Raw genomic sequence first — 25960 nt, forward strand, 5'->3', positions numbered from 1 at the left:
AATGCTGGTGTGATGCAGATAAAGATGCAAAGCAAACAGAATGTTAAAGATAAGCAGATGTTAAGGCCAAGGAGGTGTTGTGGAACTTCATGGCTGGTGCAGAGCAATGTGGCCTGTTGGGTGAAACAAACGGTTATGAAAGATGTAAGCAAGTGCTGTAGAAATATAGAAATATAGGCAAGTTAGAAATATTGTGCATATCTGGAATTGGGAAGTATTGCCTTTTCTGTGTTTCTATTGCATGATGTTAATAAAGTTTTGTTTGACTAAGTTATTGCAGTGAGTGGATTCATTCGGTTCAAGCCACAAAATAACAGTCTCATATGTAAGTGAGGTGCAGTTAACAGTGGCTATAGAGTTAGGACAGAGAGCAAAATAGACATCTTACACAGAGAGTGATGAAGGGAGAGAAAGGATAATCTAGGCATGTTGTTGATTCTGAATCATTGGAATCCTTGTCAAAGTTTTGAGAACAATCAGTCATTAGAAATCGGACGAGCATGGATGATCTAATGACCTCATCTTCTCCCTAAACTTCAGGGTCTTAGCATTGTGAAAAAGAAAGGGTTACAAGAATGTGTTTGATTACATTAATAAGTACAGTCAAGTGATGTAATGTCTCAATCAACTTTTGTTCATAGGTGTGTCTGAGCAAAACCCATTTGCAAATATTATACAAAGGGGATTTCTCCTAGCCCAGCATATTCATTTTTTTAATGTGTTTTTTTTTTTGTCCCATATCCAAATGCACATTTATATTTACATGCATCTAGGCTCGTTTTAAAATGTAGATTAAGCTAAAAAAAAAGTATAACTTGTGTTCATAATAAGTTCAGCTATTTGAAGAAGCAGTGAGCTGCTTGCATACTTGTACGCACATTAACATAGCCAAACCTAGTCTTTCTCATTAAGCCATGGCTAACTAAACGAGTCTAAAGAGTTGCATACCAGCTGAAGTTTCATTGAAAGCTCTTTTAGCCTGCATACTTAAAAATGTGCATGCGTGTCACCCTTTTCACACAATTAACTTGATTTAGGAATAAGTTTGTATTTGCATTAAATACATTTATTAATACATTGTTGCATGAACACCATATACATAGGCTCAGTGATTAATAATAAGTACTACTGAAGTAAGTTCAGATGTGTAGTTGCCACCCATGTAAAATTGTATGTGATGCCTCAATTGATTCCTAGTGCTGTTATTTGCTTGTTAATGAAAGGTCAAGCATATGTACATAAAGTAAAGTACAGACTAACCTGGTTTTTCTTTAATCATTAACACAGAGGCAAACATAAAAGTAGCTTTTTAATATCAATTTACATACTGAATCAAAGTTCAAAAGGAAATACACGTTATGTTGGGCATACAATAAGACACTTTCCATTTCAATATCATTATTCCTGTTTCGTTATGTTTGCATGTACTCTCTCCACAACCATCTTTAGTGACTTTAAAAGGACGGGTTACTGTTGTTTTATTGTGTAAACTTTCTGAAACTCCATTTTACTTCCTCTCCTTATCATGAGCTGGATCTGGCTGGGTAATTTTGGTCCAGAATGTAAAATGTATCCTCTTTTTTTAACTTATGCTTTGTCTGAATTGTATTTACATGGCTATTATACCATTTCACAAGTGCCAATTCAACAAGGTCATATTAGACCACTCAAGATTTAATAGGTACAATTAAATAATGATCAAGTTTAATTGTTTCAATTGGATCATTTGAACAAGATTGCAACAACAAGTTGGACTAGAAGAGCCAACTGCATGCTTTCTGCTGGAAATGACTAATAACTAACTGGCTATAAGTAAGGTTGTATTATTGTCACAGAGTTCACGATGTACGTGAAATGTACTCATTGCCGTGTAATATGTAATTCCCTGTGACAATTCCCATTTCTGAAAGAATAGGGTAAATATACATATTTTTGTCACTTCAAAATAATGATACATCTAGAGGTGGAAACATTTAATGATCATATATTCAAAAATGCAAAGATGCTTCTGCTACAGATTACGATGACCCCTGCGGGTGAGATGAGGTCATGGATATAAACTACTCATTAAAAAACTAAAACAACAAAAAAAAATGTGCATTGGCAGTTAAGCTGTAATGCATCACTTACCATGCTTGCCCATTTCAGAACTCTCAATAAGTTAGTGGGTGGACAACTGGGATGTTGCCAATATAAGAAAATGGTTTTGATTTTAATTATTTTACGCTGTAACAGCTGGGTGACCCTATTATGACATTTAAAATTCTGATGCAATAAAAGAAAAAAAAACAGAAGTGAATACTGCAACATCTCACGCATGAACAGTCCAGATGTATAGAGGGGCTTGAAGAGCCTGTGGAGTTGCAGGCTCATCATGTTGGCACCCCTTGGGTAGGTTGTAACCGATGCCCTTGTAGCAGTGGCAGGGCACACATATTGAGGCAGATGAATTAAATACATGACTGATGTGGTACATTTGCTTTTAGAATATTTTTGTATACCTGAATAGATCATTGTGTCCTGTTAAAAAAAACACACACACACACACACACACACACATTTTAATGAGTACTCTGTCCCACGAGAGGAATGGTAACCCAGATATATTGAAATATGTAAAAAAAAAAAAAAAAAAAAATGATATCCACTCATATACAGTTTAAAAGGACTAAAAATAAAATTAGTAACATCATTTATGTTGCGAGGGGAATACCTGTGATTTTTAACTTTTTTTAGTTTCTCCTTGGGACTTCTAAAACTTGTAGGCATTATTTTACAAAGTCATACTAGAAAAAAAATAAATACATAAATAAAATAAAATAAAATAAAACACAAATGGAGTCTATCCTCCTCAAAATGTAGATTTATGATGCCCCTAATGAACATATCGTTCATAACCATACTTTTTGTTTTCTCAATTCTACTATATTATAATACACTATGTAACCTTAAATGCATGAAACAAACAAGACACACACAAATTCAAGACATATACACATACTGTACATTACTAGTAAAACCATATGTACAGAAAAAAATATGGTAATAAAGAAAAGCTATTCTTTTATTCCAAAAATGCCTTATTCATCCAGGAAGGTAAACAAGTCTAAAAATGAAACTAAAAATCTTTCCTTTTGGTGACTTTCTCATTTTTCTTCCATTCCGAAAGAAAGTGTCTCTCAGAATCCATTCAGTCTCCAGAGGGTTGTGATGTCTTCATCTGCAACTTGAGATTGTCTTCTCATTGACGATCTTTAATGGACTAGAATTGCCTTTAGATAAATAAACAAAGAAAATGAGGGTTATTCATTAGAAGGTTTGTGTATAGCGCCTTGCTATGGCAACTTTTAATAAGTGCAGTGTAACTGTGTTAAATTAAAACAGTCGCTGACATTTTGTAAAACTATTTGAACCATTCTTCTTGTCACTATTATTAATTAGGTATATAGTAAATATAAATCAATTAAAGTAAAGCAAAATGGCCACTAGGTGTCCCCAAACCTGTGCTCCTAAGGGGACTGGCGTGTAATACAGTACAGCTATGGCCAGAGTTTTACTGCTCCCCTTTAACAAACAACAGTTTGCTGTACAGCTAAGGCAACAAGTTTTGCATCACCCTATAGAATTAACGTCGAATGAAACCTGCTGAATAATGTTACGGTAACACTGGATTACACGACGCTTTGTAGGTTTATATTGACTGACACAAATTGAAAAATGTGACATTTCAAAATCTAACATGAAATACTGTACTATTATTATGAGTTACGGTACACTTTTGCAATACATTTTGTAGTTTCTTTGATTACATAAATAAAATATGTTAAGTAAATTATATTATATATAATGTCTCAATCCTTAAATTCTAGGTGATGCAAAACTTTTGGAAAACAGCTGTATATTCATTATATACTGTTGAAAAAAAGCAAGAAAGAAATGTGGGTAGATTTTATATATATATATATATATATATATATATATATATATATATATACTGTAGAATATATTTTATTCAATTTTAAAGTTTATCTGATCTTGTAAAAGTTTAGACAGCTCTAGAAAACACATTTCTTAAACAACAGGTCAGTATTTCTGTCAGTTTTCAATGAAGAATTATTCCCTTAACAAAATGACTTAACATTTGGAGTAAATTTCATGAAGTCGGATGGTTAGTACTTAGATTTGAAATGTGAAGCATATTCCATAACTGAAATGGTAATAAGTTCAGACCTCTTCAGAACAGTGTGAACGACAAGCAAGGGATGGTTTTAAGCTTCTCTTACCATTTAAGTTCTGGGTCATTTCGAGGAAAAACATATCTGATCTAACATCTAATGTTCTCAAACATTACCAGTTTGTTTTCAGAAAGAAAAAGCACACACTTTACAGTATAACTTTAAAACGTGAGTCAGTTTTACATTTGAGTCAAAACTGACAATGCTTCCCTGTTCTATGGCTACAATCAATCTGAATCGCAAGTTTTGGCTGACAACACAAAAAAAATACCCCTTTCTTTCTCGTAGTATCAGTCCTGCTCTGCTAAACCATTAAAAAAGGAGTTTTCCCCAAAATAAATAAAAACCAACAAGCTATAATTCCAGCTGCAGCCCTGTTTCACCATAGAACTATGAATTAAACCAACACAGAAGAAACTCATGCAGAAACTTGACATGATGTTCAGCCGGTACAACAGTAACCCATTCCTTTAGAAGAATCCAGTACCCTGCATGCGGTTGAGCTGTTTGGGACTGTGCTGCTTGTTTATGTGCTTCCAGTAGGTGCTGCGAGGAAGAGAACTGAACAGGGATGTTCCTTCACTCATCTTCATTTCATTCTGTGAAAAATGAAAAGAAAACCAGAATTGTACAGTAATTCCTACCTCCTAATATGTGCATAATACAATCTGTACCCTAACCCCGGGACTGATGACCGGGCGAGAGAGGATGATAAACTACATGAAACGAGATACATTGTTTGACCTCTATTTCAGAGCCCTCGCAGTTGTGAGATATGAAAATAGTATCTTGCCCTATAAGCTATCATGGCCTATTGGAAATCATGGGATCCCTACATAGTTTCAGTGAAAACATTCACTTTCTATCTGGAGCCCTATGTGTTTAATTACACTGCAATCTGCCTTACAGCATTCAGAACATACCATAGCTATAATGAGTAAAGGCAAGCACAGACTTCATATGCAAGTCCTACTAAGTATGTAAAGATAGAGAAGTGTGTGTGTGTGTGTGTATATATATATATATATATATATATATATATATATATATATATATATATATATATATATATATATATATATATATGTATATATGTAGCAGATAACCTTATAAGCAACCACCTATTCATTCCCATCCAAACTTGCTACTTTAATTTCAAAGACAGAGGCCACCAGGGTATAGGACAACCTCTGTGATCAGATGATTAGTTGAATCTCCCAAGTCTCACAGCTAATCCTTTCATAAGATGAAATCTTTATTTATAGTTTCATTTTTTATTTCTGTCTTTAAAGTCTGCCTTAAAGTGTGCAGACGTTATTTTAAGAATTTCTAAATGACTACTCATTATACCGCTGTCTACATACATGCCTTTCATTTGAGGAGTCAAGCAAAAATAATTAAGCCTTCAGGCATCTTGGTACTGAGTCTATTTCTCCATTTATTTTCCTTTCTGTATTGTACATTATCTAATTTTATTTATTATAAAACTACAAAGTATAGGTCATTCATTCAAGTGTTGAACTATTGGTTCAGTATTTTTTTTTAAATTATTATTCTTATGTTTGAAGGTGATTCAGTATTTCTTTATATAAAGCTGTACATATACATTTATTTTGTTACTTATTTGGCAAAATATACCGTAAACAAGGTTGCTAGTTTTGCATGACAGGTTTCTTATTAATTTTCTCTATTTGCAATTTCACTTTTATCTTTACAAAGATATTTGCATACTTTACATGTGCTCTTACAGGTTTGAATATCCTTTAATGTGTCTGGATCGAAAGGAATGAACTCAGCCTGTATTCCAAACTAGCACCATTTCAAACCACCTTGATATCGCTCGGCAGCCGATGGAAACAGATTGTTTTCAAAACGCTTTCAACTCAGCTCCAGGGGCAGAAAGGAAACAAGTCACCTTCCTCTCCTCAGCGGCTCTTTCAATGACACTGGCAGAAAGCGCAGTTACTTGAGTTTCAATGCGCAGACTTTTCAGGAATCCCCACACCTGCTCTTGCGAGAGTCCCGAGTAGTGTCTGCATACCAAGCTAGCTCAGCGATGGTTACACTTGAATACAATGCCTGCCGAGTGACTTTAAATTAACTACACTGTGTAACAAATTTTTTTTTTTTTTTGGTTCCTGGGTAGTAAGTGTTATTTCCTAATTGCTTATGCCTCAAAAGTATAGAAAATGGCTATTATTCCCCACAAACTTTGCTTTTGTGACCAGGAGTGATATTTTGAAATTTACCTATTTCCAATGAGAAAACGGGCGAATTTGTGTCTTTTCATTCACATAAAGTCAGAAAAAAACAACACATGAATCCAAATTAACATGTATTTATACTAAAGTAATACAAAAATGACTACAAAAGATTTAGAAGTGAGTAGTTTTTCGAGATTTACGATTATACTGTAAATCACTTTCACGAATCAGCCCCCAAATGTAGTCTCCCATCATGTTCTCGTTATACTGTCCTTGGTAGCGGCGTTCAAAGTCCAGTATATCCTGTTGGAAGCGCTCGCCTTGCTCCTCCGAGTACGCTCCCATGTTCTCCTTGAATTTATCAAGATGAGCATCAAGGATATGGACTTTGAGGGACATCCTACAGCCTATTGTGCCGTAGTTCTTCACCAGAGTATCAACCAACTCCACATAGTTTTCGGCCTTGTGATTGCCCAGGAAGCCCCGAACCACTGCGACAAAGCTGTTCCAAGCCGCTTTCTCCTTACTAGTGAGCTTCTTGGGGAATTCATTGCACTCCAGGATCTTCTTTATCTGTGGTCCGACGAAGACACCGGCTTTGACCTTTGCCTCAGACAGCTTAGGGAAGAAGTCTTGAATGTACTTGAAGGCTGCCGACTCCTTATCTAGAGCTCTGACAAATTGTTTCATAAGGCCCAATTTGATGTGCAGTGGTGGCATCAGCACCTTCCGGGGGTCCCAGCCGTACTCATCATACTTCAAGGCGTCCAGCAAGGTCTTGATGCTGTTGTAATCCTCTTTGAGGTGCACCAAGTGAGCCAGGGGAAGAGACGGGTACTTGTTACCATTATGGAGCAGCACGGCTTTGAGGCTCCTGGATGAGCTGTCAATGAAGGACAGTATAACGAGAACATGATGGGAGACTACATTTGGGGGCTGATTCGTGAAAGTGATTTACAGTATAATCGTAAATCTCGAAAAACTACTCACTTCTAAATCTTTTGTAGTCATTTTTGTATTACTTTAGTATAAATACATGTTAATTTGGATTCATATGTTGTTTTTTTCTGACTTTATGTGAACGAAAAGACACAAATCCGCCCGTTTTCTCATTGGAAATAGATAAATTTCAAAATATCACTCCTGGTCACAAAAGCAAAGTTTGTGGGGAATAATAGCCATTTTCTATACTTTTGAGGCATAAGCAATTAGGAAATAACACTTACTACCCAGGAACAAAAATTGTGTTACATAGTGCTATCACAGGAATAACACCCATTTCAAAATTCTATATGAATCTTCAGTTTTGTTAATAAAGAATGACTACACACAGCACTATAAATATACTTGGAATCTGAAACACCATAAGCAAAGCCTCCTACGAGCTGTCAGTTATCAGAGAAACATGACCTCTGAAGATCTGATAAGGCTGACTGAGTGATTTGTGATTAACTGTGTGTGTAATCTGTGGCACGTCCAGCTTCAGACAGAAAAAACTCACAGCTGTGTTCAAATCTCTGAGGACTGGCTGTCCGTCTCTGATTTGGGACTGAGGATAAACATTAGGTTGGCTGGTACACAATTGTATCAGAAAAGGGTTGGTGGGTTAGGTTTAGAGTTAGGGTTAGGGGTAGGGTTATGTCATGCAAAACAAATAAATTATACCTATGCATAATAACATTGTAATTATGTGTAAGTAATGTCACAAAGACGGCCAGAGTGGGTGGCGTCAGACCAGAAAGGAATTCAAACACACAGACAGAGACGGTGGTGATGCTGAGCTGAGTGCAATGGCTGCACTCAGCGTTTATTAACAAAATAAAAAGGTTTAACAAACAGAACACAAAACAGGACACGGCACTACACGCCAAAATAACCAGACAGACAAAACGAACTACACAGACAAACACGGTGAGCTTCTTTTACTATTATTTTACTTTATACTACCCTCCGTCTCCTAACCCGTTCTCCACTCACCGAACACCAACCAACCACTGAGTGAAAATGTGCATCTATATATACTGTTGTGCTGGGATTCAATTACTAATTAATTATTCACTTGAATCCCAGCACGTGAATTAATTACGTGAAACCCCGTGTTCACATATTATATTTTAAATGCACGTGCGTGATGTGCAATCCCGTGCCTAAATACAAATATACACTTTTTAAATACACGTGAAACACAGACCCGTTTATATCCCGTGTACCAATGACTATACACCAACATTTACACACGCAACATACAACACAGAACACAAATGCACACAGGGGCAGGGCGCTTTGCCACAGTAATTATGTATTTACTAAGTAACTACAGTACTATGTAAATACACCATCATTAGAGACACTTAATGGTTAGCACTTGGCTCAGAGTTAAATCTGAATTCCTTTCCTCAGGGCTTGTACACCTGCCAGATGACAAAGCACATGCAACAAAAGTGACCCATTTTCAGAACAACCTCTTGTCACCCTTTGTACAAGAGGAAGCGATTGTTCTAGAATAGGAATCATCAAATTGGTAGTGTTCTGGAGCTGCCAGAGTTCTATAAAGAGAAATGGAAAAGCTACTTTGTGCACCTATAGTACTCACTCTGCTCAGCACTGTCTTCACAAATGCTGCTTGTGCATCAGAGTTTCAAATGATTGGCACATGAAGCCGGGCTGGTGCATATATAAGAAAGATACAAGGTCTAGAAAGTGTGTTAGTTTTAAATATTCACTATTAAAAAAAAGTATTCATGAAAACAGCAAAAACAAAAAAAAGCAATATTTACAACCTAGTCATGAAAGTGAAATAAAATACAAATGTTGAAATTCAAATTCACCCAAAACTAAAGATTACCAAAATTAAACAATTCTCAGGTAAAAATAGTAAAAATATACAGCAAAGGTGTTGCATCACCCTATAGAATTAACTAATTTGGCTTCATAAAGTAATGAAACCTGCTAGAAACAATTTGAGATGGGTTATCATCATTATCAATAATACGGCTACTAAAATCAACATGCTATAGCAATGTAAATCATATAACTAAGGCGTTTTAAGAAAGTGTATTATTATTGTATAATGTCACATGAAGCTGTCCTCTAGTACTAGTCATTTTAAAAATGTAATAAGAATGTTCGTTTATAGATGATTTGTAATCGATTCTTAATCAAAACTGTTATCCAACTACCCTGACACAATTCACATACAACTGTTTCTTTATGATACGTACGGCTGCAGCCCTCAAGTGTTCATGCTGTATTATCAGGTTACAGACTGCAGTACAAGTGAAGATCTGATAACTGTCCTCACGTGTCTAGTAGTAGGCATACCTCAGCATTTTTTATCAACCAATCGTGCTGTTCAGCGATGGCCAACGCGGCTGTGTGCACCTTCTGGTAAATTGCTTCTCCCTCTCGCGTCTGGAAGGTGAACAGCCCTTCACCAGTATCACACATCCTGAGACAAACAGTGTGTACATTGTTACTTTTAATCTGTATTGCTGTCCTAGAAGTCTCTTAACTCTACCCCACTATACAGTTCTCTGGTGTTTGTTTACAACATCCTAGACAAAGGTGTGCTAGTGGACCCCTTCGCCTGCATCCTGCAGCTACGTCATTACATTACAGTAGGAATGCTCTGGCTTCTTGCAGCAGTTGGATGTTATAAATTGTGCCTTATGATGAGTTACAGCTCAAGAAGCAAAACATATTTGAGGTTTTACTTATGTTTTTGTAGTACAGGTCAGAATGGCTGCTAGTTTCACAGAAATAGATTAGCACTAAACTGTGCTAAGGTAACATGAGGTCTGTGAAACCAGTTCAGCTTAGTTTATCATGGGCCTCCATGCTTTCTTGCTGAAAACATTGGACAGGGGAATGCCACAGTTTTCAAAATGTTACACTGAAATGAACAACGCTGTTTGTGGGGTACCTTGTTTCAAAGTTAATAAAAACATATTAGAAACTGGAAGTTGAAATAAGGATGACAGTGAGATTGAATTTTAAAACCTATGGTATCATTCTACAACCTGTGTATTATTTAATATAGAAATGAGTCTCCCACACTAGATTGTACCTGCCCGCTTCAAATGTAAACCACGTCGGGTCACGTCCATATCGTCTGAGTGCACAGAGGGGCCAGGAGACGAGTTTGAGCCTCGGGTGCTGGATATCCCAAAGGCAGATTGTCTCAGATGTTATCTGAAGAATACACTCCCCATAGACATCCAGTTTCAGAGATGGCATTAAATAAACATGGAACCTCTCTGAAGAGAAAGTGGAAAGCAATTCCGTTAAGAGAAACTGCATGCAATACGTCTGTCAGCAGCAGAGGGTTTATTTAGGGGAAGTATATCTTGTACAGCTATGGCCAAATGTTGTGCATCACCTACAATTTTAGGATTGAGACCTAATTAAAAAAAATAACTATATGAATATCATTTAGATCTTTTATTTAACATCATGTAATCAAAGAAACTACAAAATGATACTGCAAAAGTCTACCGGAAGCCATAATTGTAGTACATTATTTCATGTTAGATTTCAAAATGTCACATTTTTCTATTTGTCAGTTTTTCATTAAGTATATAGAAAACTACAAAGCGGTATATAATTCAATATGTTAACGTAACATTATTGAGCAGGTTTCATTCGACTGTGAAGCAAAATTAGTTAAATCTATAAGCTGATGCAAAACTTGTGGCCATATACAGCTATGCATAATGTTGTTTGTTGAAGGGGAGTAAAAGCTGCACTGATAAAGAATGGTAAAATGGATATGAATACCTTGGGGGCTAGAGACTGTACATACCACTCTGTTCTCTGTATACACCAGTTGCAAGCAAGTCTGGCTCTCCTAGACTGACATCATGTATTTCAGTTCCCAGGCACTCCATGTGCAATACTTTGCACCACTCGTTTGCTTCCATTTCTACAAAGTAAAACAGACATAAAAAAAGTTTGAGGTTCTCTGCGTTGCCAGCCTTCCTGCATTTCTTTAAATCCAGATTTGTATTTGACCCACCTGAGTCACAAGCAAAAGTCTTTGAGGTGTCATCATTAAAAATGAGAGCAACTGCATGCTTCTTGGTGCCCTTAGGCACCCGAATAACATTTTTCACATTATTCAGCTCTGTCACCTACAAAAAGACAGCTCTTATTAGAAAAGGTGCATATTAATTCATGGAATCAGCAAACCATGTGTAGTTTATTATACCACTTTGCCTTTAAGGTATTAAAAGGTAAACCAGAAATATCACAAGGAACCGAATCACATTTACCTCATTATATCACTTACATTATACAAAAATATTACTTTTACAGACTTCTTTGAAAAGTGTTGTAAATGGCTTAAAAAGGGAAACTTTTGGTTGTCCTACTTTACCAATTTTAAATGGGGATGCATTTAAACAGCTGAAATAAGGGTAACGTTTGGTTGTCTTGGATGTTCCTGGTAATTGAGCACCTGATAGATATGGCACACAAATACTCTACCTACACTACCTAATTAAAGTGCGTTCAATGCAGGTTAACACTGTCGTTCACAATTCCATTTCTGTGCTTTATTAGTGTACAGGGTAAGTGAACAGCTTACTCAGCCTCCTGTCTGTTACCAGTATGATGCAACTGGGTCAGTAATAGGCAGTTACAGTAACACAGATGTAAAAACATTGTTAATTGGTTGTAAAGCCAGTGTAATGGCAGTGTTGTGTGATGCACTACCATAACGGATTACAATTCAGTCAGAAAACTCATGTCCTAGAAGAATATAAAAGCTTAGGCAAGACAAATACTACATTAGATATATTTTCATTATATTCTTTGGCCTTCGGCCTCACCCTTCGAGGTACCCCTGACCATAATTTAGTTGGCTGATAGTGGAGAGGCTGATTGTATGAAGCCAAGGGCTGGAGGGCAGGATAGCTGCAGTCACCCTTAGATGAAGCCAAAAAACAAGTGGAGCCTGGGAAGGGGGAGGCAAACTCTGACGCACAGGATTAAGGTATGATATAAAACCCTTTGTGGATATGGTTTTAATTCTGGAAACTGCATCGTTTTATCTTTTGCTAAATTGCATTACCCTTTACGCTGTATGCTGTTCTGTGCATGGGTAACATTTTGATTTCATGTTGCTGTTGGGTCGTTAACGGGGAATTTTACATACTGCTACAATACGTATCACATTTAAAAGTATGTACAGTCAAACCTGCTCATACGACCACCTTTATTTAGCGACCACCTGGTCTAAGTGACCACTTTAAATTCTTCCCAGTGATAGTTGTGCTTTTATTTAACTGTATTACGCGACCACCTGTCTAACACGACCAGCGACCACAATTCTCTTACCCAGCAACGGACTCAAACCTGTGTTAAGCACCCTTACACAGAGCTATTGTTATAAGAAAAATATGTTTTTAAATGGTACATCCTAAATTCAAAGGAATATGGTCTTTTATCCATAAACAACAGCGCTCTCTTGTAAAGGAAGAGAGAACATGTGGTGAAACAAAAGGTCCTCCCTAGATGACAGAATTAAAGTCATTAAACTTGTAAAGACAGTAAGTGCCAGAAAAACTGCTGTTTCACTTTCATTATTCAAACACAAGAGCAAGCAATGACATTAATCACTTCCTCCAGATGCTACTTTAACTTGGATTTCGTTCTCGCACTTGCCTGGGAACTATAGGTAGCTTCCAATATGTCAGTTTCGTGTTGTTTGTTTTTAATTTAACAGAATGTTCCCATAATTAGGATGTGGCGGCTTAAATCTTAAAGGCAAACTGTTGAAAGGAAAATAAACACCAGAAAATTCAAGCCATACTTGTAAGAGTATGAAAACAATGTGCGCGGTAATCGAAAAATATCTTATGCGTATGCTGGCGTTGGTTTCAGGATGCAATGAATCAACACGTACCTGAAAGGCAGACACAGGCATTGAAATGTGCAAAAGATTTAAAACATTCTGTGTGACCTGAGACAGGCAAGCATTCATTACTTTAACAAAATAATGTGTTTTCTAAATGAATGTTATTAAATTACATACTTCCTTTTGTTCATATTACATCTGCTGGCTTTTACAGTGTATGTAAGACATACATAATTACAGGAAAGCATGTCAGAGACAAATAGAAAATTCATAATTTATGGGCCTTCTTTTAAGAGACCACCTGTGTTAAGAGACCACTATTAGAATGTCTCTTGAGTGGTCTCTTAATACAGGTTTGACTATACTGTATTACAATCCACATGTCGTCTCTTTTGGCAAGTGATATTTTCATTATCATATCATTCTGAATTAAAATACTTCTTCCGCTGAAAATATAGTACTGCACCAACAAAACCAATTCAGTACATCTAAATGGAAGCCTACTTATTTTAAAACACAGTCTTTTCAGATATGTATTTTTGAAACTGTATCATTTTTGTGTTCCCTGAAAAAACGGATAAGGGTTGGAATGGGTCAAAATTGTATAGAGTCGGATATGTGAGTGCTGACTGTATATAAATTTTCCTTTGAAAAGTTGAGGAGGTTCTGCCTCCCTTGCCCCCTCTAAGGAGCCTCCACTGTGTGCAAGTGATTTGGAGGGCACTTTAAATAGGACTGGAGACATTGAAAGATTTTCTGACCCACTTTACAAGTGCAACAACCATTTGTCATCCACATTTCTCTGCTGCAACGTCTTTAATAGCTCTAGCTTTGTAGGCCAGCCAGGAACAAAGCCCAGTATTTGGGCTTTCATTGTGTGCTTCAGGAGGGGAAAAAATCGAAATCAATTGGAAATGTAGAACGCTAACATTGATGGATGGGAACCGTTAATGTACTGCATCAACGTCTACAAATAAATCACAGGTTTGTATTCATGTTTAACTGCTGGTCACGTAAGTGTCAGACTTTTCCATGCACACATATCTAATGTTTAGTCTATCTATTATTGTTTTTTTATTATTTGTTGTTTTGTTTTTTTTGGAGGGGGGGGGGGGGGGGTTATATTTTAATTTGTCAATCTGTAGCACTTTCATGGTGAAGAAATGAAACACCACATAAATCACACTGTTCCAGCTGGGCCACTCAAATGAAATAATTTAAAAATAAAAGTACAACATGAGTTTAGGTTTGAGTTAGACTCTAAATTACAGCTTAATTGAATGTATTTCATTAACATTTAAAACCGCTCAGATCAGTAATAAAGAACTTGCCACCAAAGTGCCACCAAATGAACTTAGTGGCATTTAAGACAGGTACCAGTGTCTCTTTCAAGGTTATTCACTTGTATGGTCCTAATAAGGTATTTCAGACAAATAAATAAGTAGCAGGTAAGAGCAAGTGTCTTTGATACAGGGTTATGGTACTTCCTTTAGCGCTATCCTCCACTGAATAATCATCTAGTACATTCAACTGCAGAGTATGTAATAAGGCTGTAATTTTATCAGGATGTTCTATAAACCCACAAGAGCAAAGCTGGAGTGTTATTCGCAATTGGAGGGATTCCTCTGGTTTCTCACACAGAACATTTGTAGTACACTTTTATGCTGTTCTGAGGCAAAGTCAATAAAGATGCTTGTGTTTATTAACTACAGGAGGCACATTCTGTCTTATCTTACTGAGGTTGCACAAGTAAATATTAACTGATTTTGAATACATTGTTGTACTTATAATCTTAGATCTCACATTGTTCCAAGTTTCTCAGTTCCGAAAGTTTGTATGGAATTTGGAAAAAAAAGCATTGAGTTTTCAAGCTCCATGGTCTTGGAATAAACCTCAGGAAGAACTGAAGCTTATTGTCTTGATACCTTTACGGGGGTTCAAACAAAGCATTTTGCTCTTAAATTGATTCTTGTAATTTGATTAACTGTATTGTATTGGTTGTGCTCATTTTAATTATTATATGCCACCTTCTTGACCAGGTCTCCCTTTAAAAAGAGAATCTCCACAGGACTTTCCTGGTTAAATAAAGGTTAAATAAATAAATACAAATACCTACCAAAAAAAGAGTTTGCTAATATGATAGACTGTTTATGAACTAATACATTTCCATTACAACAGTAATATCTTTATTCATGTGATCAACTTGCAGTTGATAAAAAGGGGTCTGCTGTTTGAACAGTCTTATAAGAGCTGACCTTCTTTACTATTAAAAAACATGAACACAAAATGAACGTTTGTTTGCTAGCAAGCTAGAATGCACCCCTTAAAACAGAGCGTGACTTAATAGTAATAATATGTAGGCAAAGTGATACAAATTCCTGATGATCCTAATAAGGTATTTCAGTTCAGGCTAATAAAAAGGACTTGATGAAGGTGACTTGCCTTGTGATAGCATCTGAAGTAGGCAGCTCGCTCATCTGAAAACTTTTCCAGCCTTTTAGGGCCTTTGCTGGATGCCTTCTTGAACACCAGCCAGCATCTGTGATATATCTGTGGAAAAGAACAGACGATCAACAAGCCATTCATAAAGATAAATTAACAAATCATGCAGATCTTGGCTGTAGTTCCAAGAGGCACCCAGATTCCAGCCTTTTCATCCAATCACCTCTCCCCTCAGCTACAGCAATGGCTGGCACTTTTTTATGATGGTCAGAGCTGGTATCTGGTTAACAGCTGGTCAGGCCACTTCAAGGGACTGAAGCCATGTCTCCATCTGTTACTGGGATTGACTTGAGAGCGATTTGAAAATTCGTTCATTTACATCAGCAGCAGATCAAAATCAAATTGAACTGGGACTCTGTCAAGCCCTGTTAGGATTACGGGCTGGCAGAACTCTGTATTTTGTGGCGATGAAGGATGTTACAATGCAAAAGACACAAAAATTACAGGCTGAACATTAAGGCTATGAATGCATTTAGAGAAATATTGAAGATGAATCGATTTGTTAAGAAATGTGATACAGATACAAGCAAACATTTTGCTGAAAATGACAGCTCATTGGCACCACTCAAGTTAAAGAGTTCAAGTAGCTAGGAGTTTATTTTTGTCCTATCACTGAAATATGCGTCCCATATTAAATATCTGGACTGCAGCGTGTTAGCCAAGTTATCCACTTTGAAAAAGGCAAAGCGCTGGCTTAGCCTCAAGTGGAGGTTATGTATTGCTAAACAGTTGCTCATTAGAAACCTTATAACATTCATCCACCAAGCGGCAATCTCCATTCCAGGGCAGACGATGGCTGAACAGTTATACAGTGACTTTGTTTGGTTTTTTTCACAACAAAAGGAAATCTATCCTGTAAAAGTTAATCGTGCTGATATTTCTTGGGAAATGTAATGCCGTCACTTTCTTTTTTCAAAGCTATAAATTAATAAAATGTACTGATTGCTCAGAGGTCTTTCAGAGCAGCGCTTACGTCCCAGGGGTTTGAAAGAACTTCAATTCAGAAGTTTCACACTTTTCCTCCCCTTCCCAGCACCATGACAAATCCCTGGCTTTCCTGTGGCTCATGTGTTTCCAACTCCTCTCTGTTCCTTTATGTGACGCCTTGAAGTGGAAAACGAGGATGTGCTGATCTTGTTAGCTCTGTGTGCTTTAACATTTAAATTCTTACAAAACTAAGTAATCTATAACAACACTAGCTTTTCACGAATGAGAATTGATTATTACCCATGGTTCCTAGCCCTTTCATACCCTCTTTGCAGACTTCACGCTACTTGCCAAGCTAAAAGGGCTCGATCTATTTCAATAATAATTATAAGAAATTAATTCATCTTATTGCTCAGTCATTGCATCTGAAGCACTTTTAAATCGGTGTTATGTCAGCAGCTGTCACTAACATTCATAAAATAGGGGGTGCTAGACTCCAAGATATATAAATGCACTCATTTTTATGTGTGCTGCAGTACTGCTTTGAGGGTCAATATGTCCTTTTTGACGACGCAGAGGGAAGATGTATGGCAAAGGCCTGTTCTGCCTTTGGAAAGGGCCATCTGCTCACCTCTAATTAAATTGACTTTTATTTTGTATTTGTTTTTTACTACTGTTCACCACATGTCGACCTATTTTCCAATTTTATCTTTTTTTATGTTATCCTCCTGAGTACTGCACTGCCTGTAAATGTGGTGTTGATTTTGTTCAGCCTGGCTTCCCGGCTGAAAAAAGGTATTTAGATGGGAATCTGATGAGAATGCTCTCACTGTGTCAGATGTATTCATCTGCCTCTGGAGAGGACATTGTATTAAACTATACACATTTCAATGGTTATTTCTTTCTCATACATTGACTTTGTTATAACCCCTGTGCCTCCACTTGTTATCCTTAGAACTCAGACTAGACTTACTGGTACCTATGTATGGAATTTTCCTATAGAAAAGCTTTGAACCTCAGGGATTGCAAAAAGAAAGCTATGAATACCTGTAAATTGAATTAGGTTTCATCATTAAAAACTAAAATCTATTTTCAATGCATTTGAGAATAGATTTTCATAGATAGCCCAGATTAGAAAAAAAGTAATATAATGCATAACTTAAACATATTTATGTATGTAATCTCTTTGCTATTCACTTTCAGTGAGATTTCAAATCCTGTTATCCTGGGATGAAACAACTCAGTAGTTTGGATAAGAAAACATTTTAGAGTCCATAGACAGCATTTTCCAAATGACTGACTCAATTCTCAACGTTTCATAATAGCTTGACATTCATCATCACCTTATACACCCAGAGTGCCATGTAGTTATCTCCTACATACTGGTGAGGTGACATTGGACAATGTATTCCTGTGGGGTATCAGGACCCCACAACCCCACACTGGGATTGGCTCTGTGTGAGTAATTTGCAACACTTATGACCTTGCCGTGATCCATCCTTGATTTAGGATTTCTGACAGTTTCCATCTGTTGTGGTCATGCCTCAGTTCTGTTTCTGAACTGGACAAATAAAAAATGACAACCAGCAAGCATCGTTTCAGTGGCCCCACCAAAATGCAGCTGTTTCAGATGAAAGTTACTTGACTACAGGCATACTTTCTGGTAGCATTTTGATTTAAGCATCCATTATTAACAATTAAAAATACAGATATAAATATGTTAAACTTTTACAAAGTAATATGTGTAACAATTTAGTTTAGGGATGCATTTTAAGTGGGTTTTTATATAAGACTATGCGGTGATCTGATTCCAGCATTCAAAATTCAAAGGGACTTTTTCGACCTGAAAAAAGAAACAAGGCCCAGGGGCATTCAGAACAGAAAATAGGCGGCACTTTTTTACACGGAGAACTGTGGGAGTCTAGAACTAGCTCCACAGTAATGTTGTTGATAAGACTCTGGGATCAATAAGCTACTAACAACCAAACAAGCAAGATATATTCTTACATATAAACATACAATAAAAAAATTGTCACAAACTTATTAGTGTTCAGAGTGAAACAAAATCAATGGTCAACAAAATAGCCAACAGGCAGCAATAATTGTGTTTTTAGTGTAAAACTGAATACAACAAGAAAATACAGTTTTAATATAATTATAACCACCTTCAAATCTAATGTTTTATATAACATCTAGGTTTTTTTTTTTCAAAAATCAGTGTTATTGTATCAAACTCGTAACGCTGTATAGTAACGACAGCTGGCCGACATGCAGGTGGAGGGAATAGTATTTTTACTCGGAAATGTATTAAAAAAACACAAATTTGGATGGGCCGGTTGGTAAGCCATCTATGTAGGCTTGGTTTTGTATTTTAGTATGGATGTTGTAGGCTATAAATAAATACGTTTCAAGTGTTATTATACATGTATACCGTTTATGTATGGTTATTTATGGTTATGTTCATTATATATGTATTAAGCTTTTAAAAATACGATATAACTTCCAAACCCAATACGCAATTTGTTTATAATTGTTCGGTGAATTCCTCTAATCAGCCACCAAACATTTGCATTTTTATAAGAAAATTTCATATGCTGTAGCTGGGCGACAGCGCTGCATGTATAGGTACTGTATATTCAATGTGTGTGGTAATTTCGTAGTCTATGGGATGGGTGTCATGGCAAAAGGCCTAAAAAACTACATATCCCAAAAGCCTCTAGGGCTGAATGGGAAACAGCTGGGTGCATTAGGAGATTGTGTAATTGAATTATTGGTAGAGTTTTTGTAATTAGAGTCATGTGATGTGTATATAAGCTTGTCTTTGTCTGTGTTGAGTGTGGGTGAAGTAGGAGTCTGTTCGTGAGACCACCGCGAGTGTGGTGAAACAATTGTTAGTTTAGTTTTGGGCAAAAGTTTAGCTAGTGTTCCAAGTTGGAGCTAAGCTTTTGTTTTGTGTTTTGTTTATTTTGATGGTGTTGTGAATACAGTAATAAAAGTGCGCAAAAAGCATTTAAACTGCAACCTCCAGCCTGTGTAAGTGTTTTCCTGCCATTGTCTGCCTTGACTGTAAGCCACTCTACCACATATGGTGGCAGTGGTGGGATGATAGCGCCACCTGGAGGTTGGGAGGATAGTTGCAGTTGGGAAAAAATTAATTAATAATCAAGAAAGAAAACAAAAATGGAAACTGACTTGTGCCGTTCATGGTTACCTGCGCCCGAGGAGCTGGAGTGCTTGTTGCAGTTTTACAGTCTGCTACTCCACAAGCAGGCCAAGTTCAGGCAACTGCACAATCGGGGCTTGATCGCAAGCTTGAAAGCCTGGGAAGACTGGCTGTCCCACTACCCTGACCTGCTCCCAGCGCCTACTCACTGTCATCTGGTGTATTGTGCCTCTGAAATGATTAAACACAGTGGATTGTGTCAAAAAGTAAGTAATGACAGGAGCCAGGGAAATTTACACATACTTTCCAGATGTTATAGGATGCATCACAAATCACCTGCCCGTTTGGTGAATGGAACCCCTTGCTGTTCACATGTGCTTATGCATGGTGCTGCGGGGATTTGAGTGTGATGTGTGTGCAATCGATGGCTCCCCTTACTCTGGGAAATCCATCAATGTCATAAAATTAATTTTTAATATTTTGTAGCTGCTCCTGATTAAGTGGGATACTGATCTATTTGTTAACCCTTTTTATCAAGTCACCCGTGACCCTTTGAAATGACACAGACACATAGAAGGACAATGCTGCCATCACCTTCATATGCAGGGGTACAGCACGGACCCTTTTCATAGGCAATTCCTGTACACCCTCTCTCTGTATCGTTAGCATTGCACCCGGGGTCTGTCAATCTCAGGCTCGCACTCAAGCTCTAATATTACATTTGCTGCTGCTGCAGCTGCTGCCCCTCCCAGCAAAGCAAGACTATAGTTTGTTTATGCTATTTGTTTAACACCAAAGAACTTAAATACTGTTTCAAGATGAGTTAGATACTTTTTCGTTAATTAAAACCCTCCTTATCCAAGTGCAAATTAACTCCTGATAAATTATAACAATTAACATGGATTCGATTTTAAAATCCCACGCAAACAAAAGAAACAGTCGCAAGAAGCACGGCTCTTTAACATTATTTCGTAAATCAACATAATTGTTTTCCGATCACATTAGCACGATTATCTAACAAGGAAATAGACATAATGACCACTTGAAAATGCCCAAATCAATGCCACAAACATGGAGTTATCATTTACCAACTTTTGAATCCGTCTCCCCCCTAGTTTCTTCCCAAAACTATTAGTCTTCTGAAGAGCTGCAGGATTAAAATGTGTATCCCTGTTTTGCCGATTACAAAACTGTAATGGTTGCACATTTTCTTTAATCTTTTAAGGATATATGTATGCGTCATGCTGATGCGCTGGGGAGGCCGCACTGTGGTTGATCCCCGGAGCCAGCATCGCAGCCGTTGTGTGTGCTGATGCGCCAGGGAGGCAAAATAAGCTGATCCCTGGAGCCAGCATTACACTTCAGCCATTAACACCAGACAGAAGGATATCTACATCATTATATGGAAGGAAACGTAAATGGATGGAGACACATATGGATCACATTAGTTTACTGTAGAGCTACGTCTTAGTTGGTGCTTATCTTGGCGAGAGCCGAGTTCAAATCAGCATGAAGTTTTAACATCTACTCTCGTGTAATGGAAATCATTATTAAAAAAAAAAAAAGTGAGAAAATGTTAATCTTCAGGAAGAGATGCATTATGCATTATGGCCTTGTAGTATTTCTGGATTTATTCAGTCTTGGATTCAGTCTATTTACCTGGAAAATGAAAGAGGCACTGGCAGGGCAGGCCATTATATTACCTAATAAATATTGTAAAAGGTAGGTGCTCTTTTACAAGTGTGGAAGTTGCAGCTTTCTCAATTCACTCTGCAGCACCATCAGAGGTTACAAAGCAGGTAATCTACTAATATAACCTGATACACCTGAGGCCACACTGGTATTTTTAATCTCGAATACACCTTAAGCACAGAAAAACATAGCCAACCAGTGTTAAAAAATGGTATTTATTAACTAATTCCCTTTTATCTTTTTTTTTTTTTTTATTAAATCTTGATGTAGCTTTGATTTACTGTGTGCAAAATCTACAATATAAAAAACACTAGTACCCCCACATAAGTCTTGGTAATTAGGATCAATATAATTTGGTAGTAGTATTATATTGCAAATGCTTGTTTTATAGCAAAAAACAATTGAGTATTACTTAAAGAAGATGCTGAATGACTGTGATATACCATTTTTATTCGCCGCTGTAAGAACATCCTCTAAGGCAAATAAAAACATGTCTACCATGAACGAACATTCAATATTGTGTTTATACTACACAATAAGTATGTAAAATAAATAGCAATATAATGTGTAAATTGTTTATATTAAATCAATTAATTCAGGGATTATTTTACATGGCAGGTGTTTAGTTTAAGTGTCAACAGACATGCTTCAACGCAGATTCATTTCGAACCGTGTTTACGGCCTCTTTGTAACCGTCATTTTAGATAGGGCCTTGAGGCCGGCCTCTGTTGTTTTCTACCCTTACCGGTGTTAATGAAGGGGCTCTAAGTTGTTCAGATAAGACAGACAACAGGATGATCCGTTGCTGGCATTTCTTGGCTAAACGCATTCTCAAGGAAATAGGGGTCCACATCAAAACAACAATAGAATTATTATTTCAGACACTTCAAGTTGTTATAAAACGCATATCGATGGCAGTATTGTTTGAACTACCGAAGCACAGCTCGGTCCTGAATTTCAGCGGTACAACACCTCAGTGGAATAACAAATGTATCCCACGTTAAATATACACACGCTTGTGGTATACGTTGAGGATACTGAAAGATTGTTTGTGGTATTGTATACGGTTTTTGTTTGCCACAGGAGGATGCCCCAACAAACCACAAGTCCCGACAGGGTATTTTGTAGTTATGGATGATATAAAACAATGATAATGCAAAATAAAAGCATTTGCCATTGTAATTATTGTAAGTTTAACCATGTTTTTGTTTGTTTACAATGCTATACCTTATTATACCATATTTATGCATAAATAAATACATAAATAAATATAGAAATACATGCTCTGCTACATTTTGCTACACTTTGCTATACTTTAACCATGCCACAGTAAACAGAGAAGGGTATATGGGGACGTTACACTGCTCAATGGCCATCATGTTTTTCTCAACTACTATTATCTAGGCTTCTTGTTGACAGAGACATTTGTCAAGAAAAAGGTCTTCTGTTGCTTGGCAGTATGCAATTTATTACAAATATCGCTGCTGCTTTCATTTTGCAAAGTATCTGCTAAAAGCAGGAAGGTGCCCATTTATCTGGAGTGCTTTTTAAAAGAGAGGAGATGTGCTTGGGGGGGGGGGATTAGGGAGGTAAAGAGTGTTTTTAGATCTAATGCTGTATCTATGCAATCATGCACTCCCACAACCATGCTTTTGCACTGTATTCTAGACTCCCTCTGTACTCTGTTTTACTAAAAAGCAGATCTTGTTCATAGTCCAGTTTGTGCACGCCCCAAAAGTATCTTTAGCTGCTGCTGCTTCAATCCACCCTTAACATCTGCTTGCCACTACGTCACAAATGGACATGCTCCTACTACATCTTGCAGCAGTAGCAGGTTATAAAATGTTAATGTTTTGTTGAAGCAACAGCTAAAAAAGATTTCTTGATAACACTTTACACGATGGCATTTGTAGTAACCAATTAGACATGTGTTGTGTAGTTACAATACAACAACATGTGTAATTACAATATTAAAATGGCTGTTTAACAGTGTACTGTAGTTGTGCATTTACAATGTACTATGTAATCACATGTGAAATTACTATGCGATGGGTATAAACTGATTTTTTCTCCCCTCAAATGTTTTACAGAGGAGATATTTTCAACTACTTCTATTAGGTAATGCATATTTCAATTAATTTACATTGAAGGCTAGACAGAATGTCAGTTATTGCAAAGATGGCACCATATGTCAAAAGCAATTAAAACAAAGTTATTGTCGCATCATGTGAACTTTTGAAAAGCTTGCTACAGTGAGCGAGGGGGTAACTTCCCTAAATAGCAAATTCAATATTTAAATATACCATCAGTATGATAAATGTCTTGGAACATCCAGACACACATTCACTGCTGCACTATTTGAATCACCGGAAAAGAATGTACGCTACAGTTACAGCAACATGGACTTGACAGTAATCAAAGGCAATATATATTGTGAAATTGCTACAAAAGCAGAAAGTCCATACATTTCCAGCAGAACAGCAAATACTGTACATCCTTCAAATCCACCTGTAACAATGCATGATTCAGTTACAGTGATTTATGATAAGCGTCTAGTTTAATTGTACTTGCATTATTATATCTAAAGCACAGTAAACTGTCTTTATGACCACCTAGCCGTTACCTGACGTTTTATCTCTTTCCATATTAATAAATGAGGAACCAATAAGGAAGCTGTGTGGTCCAGTGGTTAAAGAAAAGGGGCTTATAACCTGGAGGTCCCCAGTTCAAATCCCACCTCAGCCACTCTCATTGTGTGACGCTGAGCAAGTCACTTCTGCTCCGTCTTTCGGGTGAGATGTAATTGTGGGCAGCAGTGTGGAGTAGTGGTTAGGGCTTTGGACTCTTGACCAGAGGGTCGTGGGTTCACTCCCTCGTAGGGGACACTGCTGCTGTACCCTTAAGCAAGGTACTTTACCTAGATTGTTCCAGTAAAAACCCGACTGTATATATGGGTAATTGTATGTAAAAATAATGTGATATCTTGTAACAATTGTAAGTCGCCCTGGATAAGGGTGTCTGCTAAGAATTAAATAATAATAATTGTAAGTGACTCTGCAGCTGATGCATAGTTCACACACCCTAGTCTCTGTAAGTTGCCTTGGATAAAGGCGTCTGCTAAATAGACAAATAATAATAACTCCTTATTAAGCAGCACTTGTTCATTCCGTGTGACAGCTTAATTCAGGCTCTCTGTAATACAGACTCAAACTTTTGACCCATTGACATTTTCTTTTACTTTGTAAACATTTATTCCAGGTGGCTAATATACACCACACACACACACATCCATATATTTAATTCACAGATACATATCTGTAGTGTAATACACCATAAATACACACATACATTGATAAATGAGTAAATATAGAAGGAAATACATATACATTCAGAAAAGCCTTCCACTCACAAAGTGTATAATATATTACAAAATGCAAGGGTCATTTTAAATGGTCTTCATGAGTCTATTGCCTTCTTTTCACTAAACAAAATGCAAGCAGATCAGAAAGAAAACCATGCCCTACTTTAACACAGGAAAAGTAACATACTTACGCCTAAGCGCCTGCTACGAATTCTTGCATATCCTTGTTTTACAATGTCATTAAAATTTGAAGCCATGGCCTGACAGTTTCCACCTTAGCAACTGGTGCTGAGAAGAGTCCAGGTACACACGCAGACACAGATACAAGAGCCCTCTTCTGTTTTTTTCTTTTCTTTTTTTCTTTTTTTGTATTTCCAGCTAGCAACCTCAGTAACTCCTTCTGGAGTGCAAACTAAATGAAGAGTTTATTCCACATGGGAAAGGCATGTGAGCGAATAACAGAGCTATACATTACACAGAGCAAAGACGACACAGAAAGAGAACGAGGGAACCGCAGGGCTGGAGGGAGTTCAGACAGCTCGACTGGAACACTTTCTAATACAAACTGCCTGTCTGCTCCAAGGAATGTACCATCTTGCCACATTTCTAAAAGTACAGGAGTCATTGATACTTTGTGTATGCCATTTCTGTTACGGCGTGCGTCTGTCCAATGCTTTGTTTTTAAATGCTTTTACCGTGCTTTATATTGTGCTAAGCTTTTACAGTTATATACCACAATAAGGATTTTTAAACCTCAGTTTATCCTCTACAGAAGTATTTTTTATTCTTGAATATCAATAATGTGTTACAATATGTTCCATTGGTGATAACAACTGAGGAATAATTGCCCACATGATTCTGAAAGGCTGGGCATTTTTGTCTGAAAGAAAGAAAGAAAAAACCATTTGCATTTCTAAAACAAGTAATAAACCACTTTAGACCAATCACAAGCCCTTACATTAAATGTTGTTTATTTCTGAGTTGACTTGATTGGGTGCTTTTCTCCAATCGAAAAAAGTA

General features: G+C 37.0%; 1 protein-coding gene across 1 annotated transcript; it reads right to left on the reverse strand.

Annotated features, from left to right (window-relative positions):
• Nucleotides 1-1296: 1296 nt before the first annotated feature.
• Nucleotides 1297-25497, reverse strand: LOC117429235 (docking protein 5-like). The gene is made up of 8 exons (XM_034048517.3): nt 25132-25497; nt 15738-15845; nt 11454-11568; nt 11241-11360; nt 10506-10695; nt 9761-9887; nt 4723-4834; nt 1297-3272 (listed from the first exon to the last, which is right to left on the reverse strand). Exons 1-8 carry the CDS (start codon nt 25195-25197, stop codon nt 3217-3219), a joined length of 894 nt encoding a protein of 297 aa, XP_033904408.3. The 5' UTR covers nt 25198-25497; the 3' UTR covers nt 1297-3216.
• Between the last annotated feature and the right edge of the window lie 463 nt (nt 25498-25960).

The sequence above is a fragment of the Acipenser ruthenus genome, chromosome 29 (genome assembly GCF_902713425.1).
Source record: "Acipenser ruthenus chromosome 29, fAciRut3.2 maternal haplotype, whole genome shotgun sequence".
Classification (NCBI taxonomy): Eukaryota; Metazoa; Chordata; class Actinopteri; order Acipenseriformes; family Acipenseridae; genus Acipenser; species Acipenser ruthenus.

Bases quoted from the DNA above. Each gene is read 5' to 3' on its own strand.
- LOC117429235 (XM_034048517.3), bottom strand. From the start codon at position 25,197: ATGGCTTCAAATTTTAATGACATTGTAAAACAAGGATATGCAAGAATT. The intron at 11,569-15,737 runs GCAAGTCACCTT...GTCTTTTTGTAG, and splicing joins ACTTCAGATGCTATCACAAG to GTGACAGAGCTGAATAATGT. The intron at 10,696-11,240 runs GTATGTACAGTC...CTTTCTCTTCAG, and splicing joins TGTATACAGAGAACAGAGTG to AGAGGTTCCATGTTTATTTA.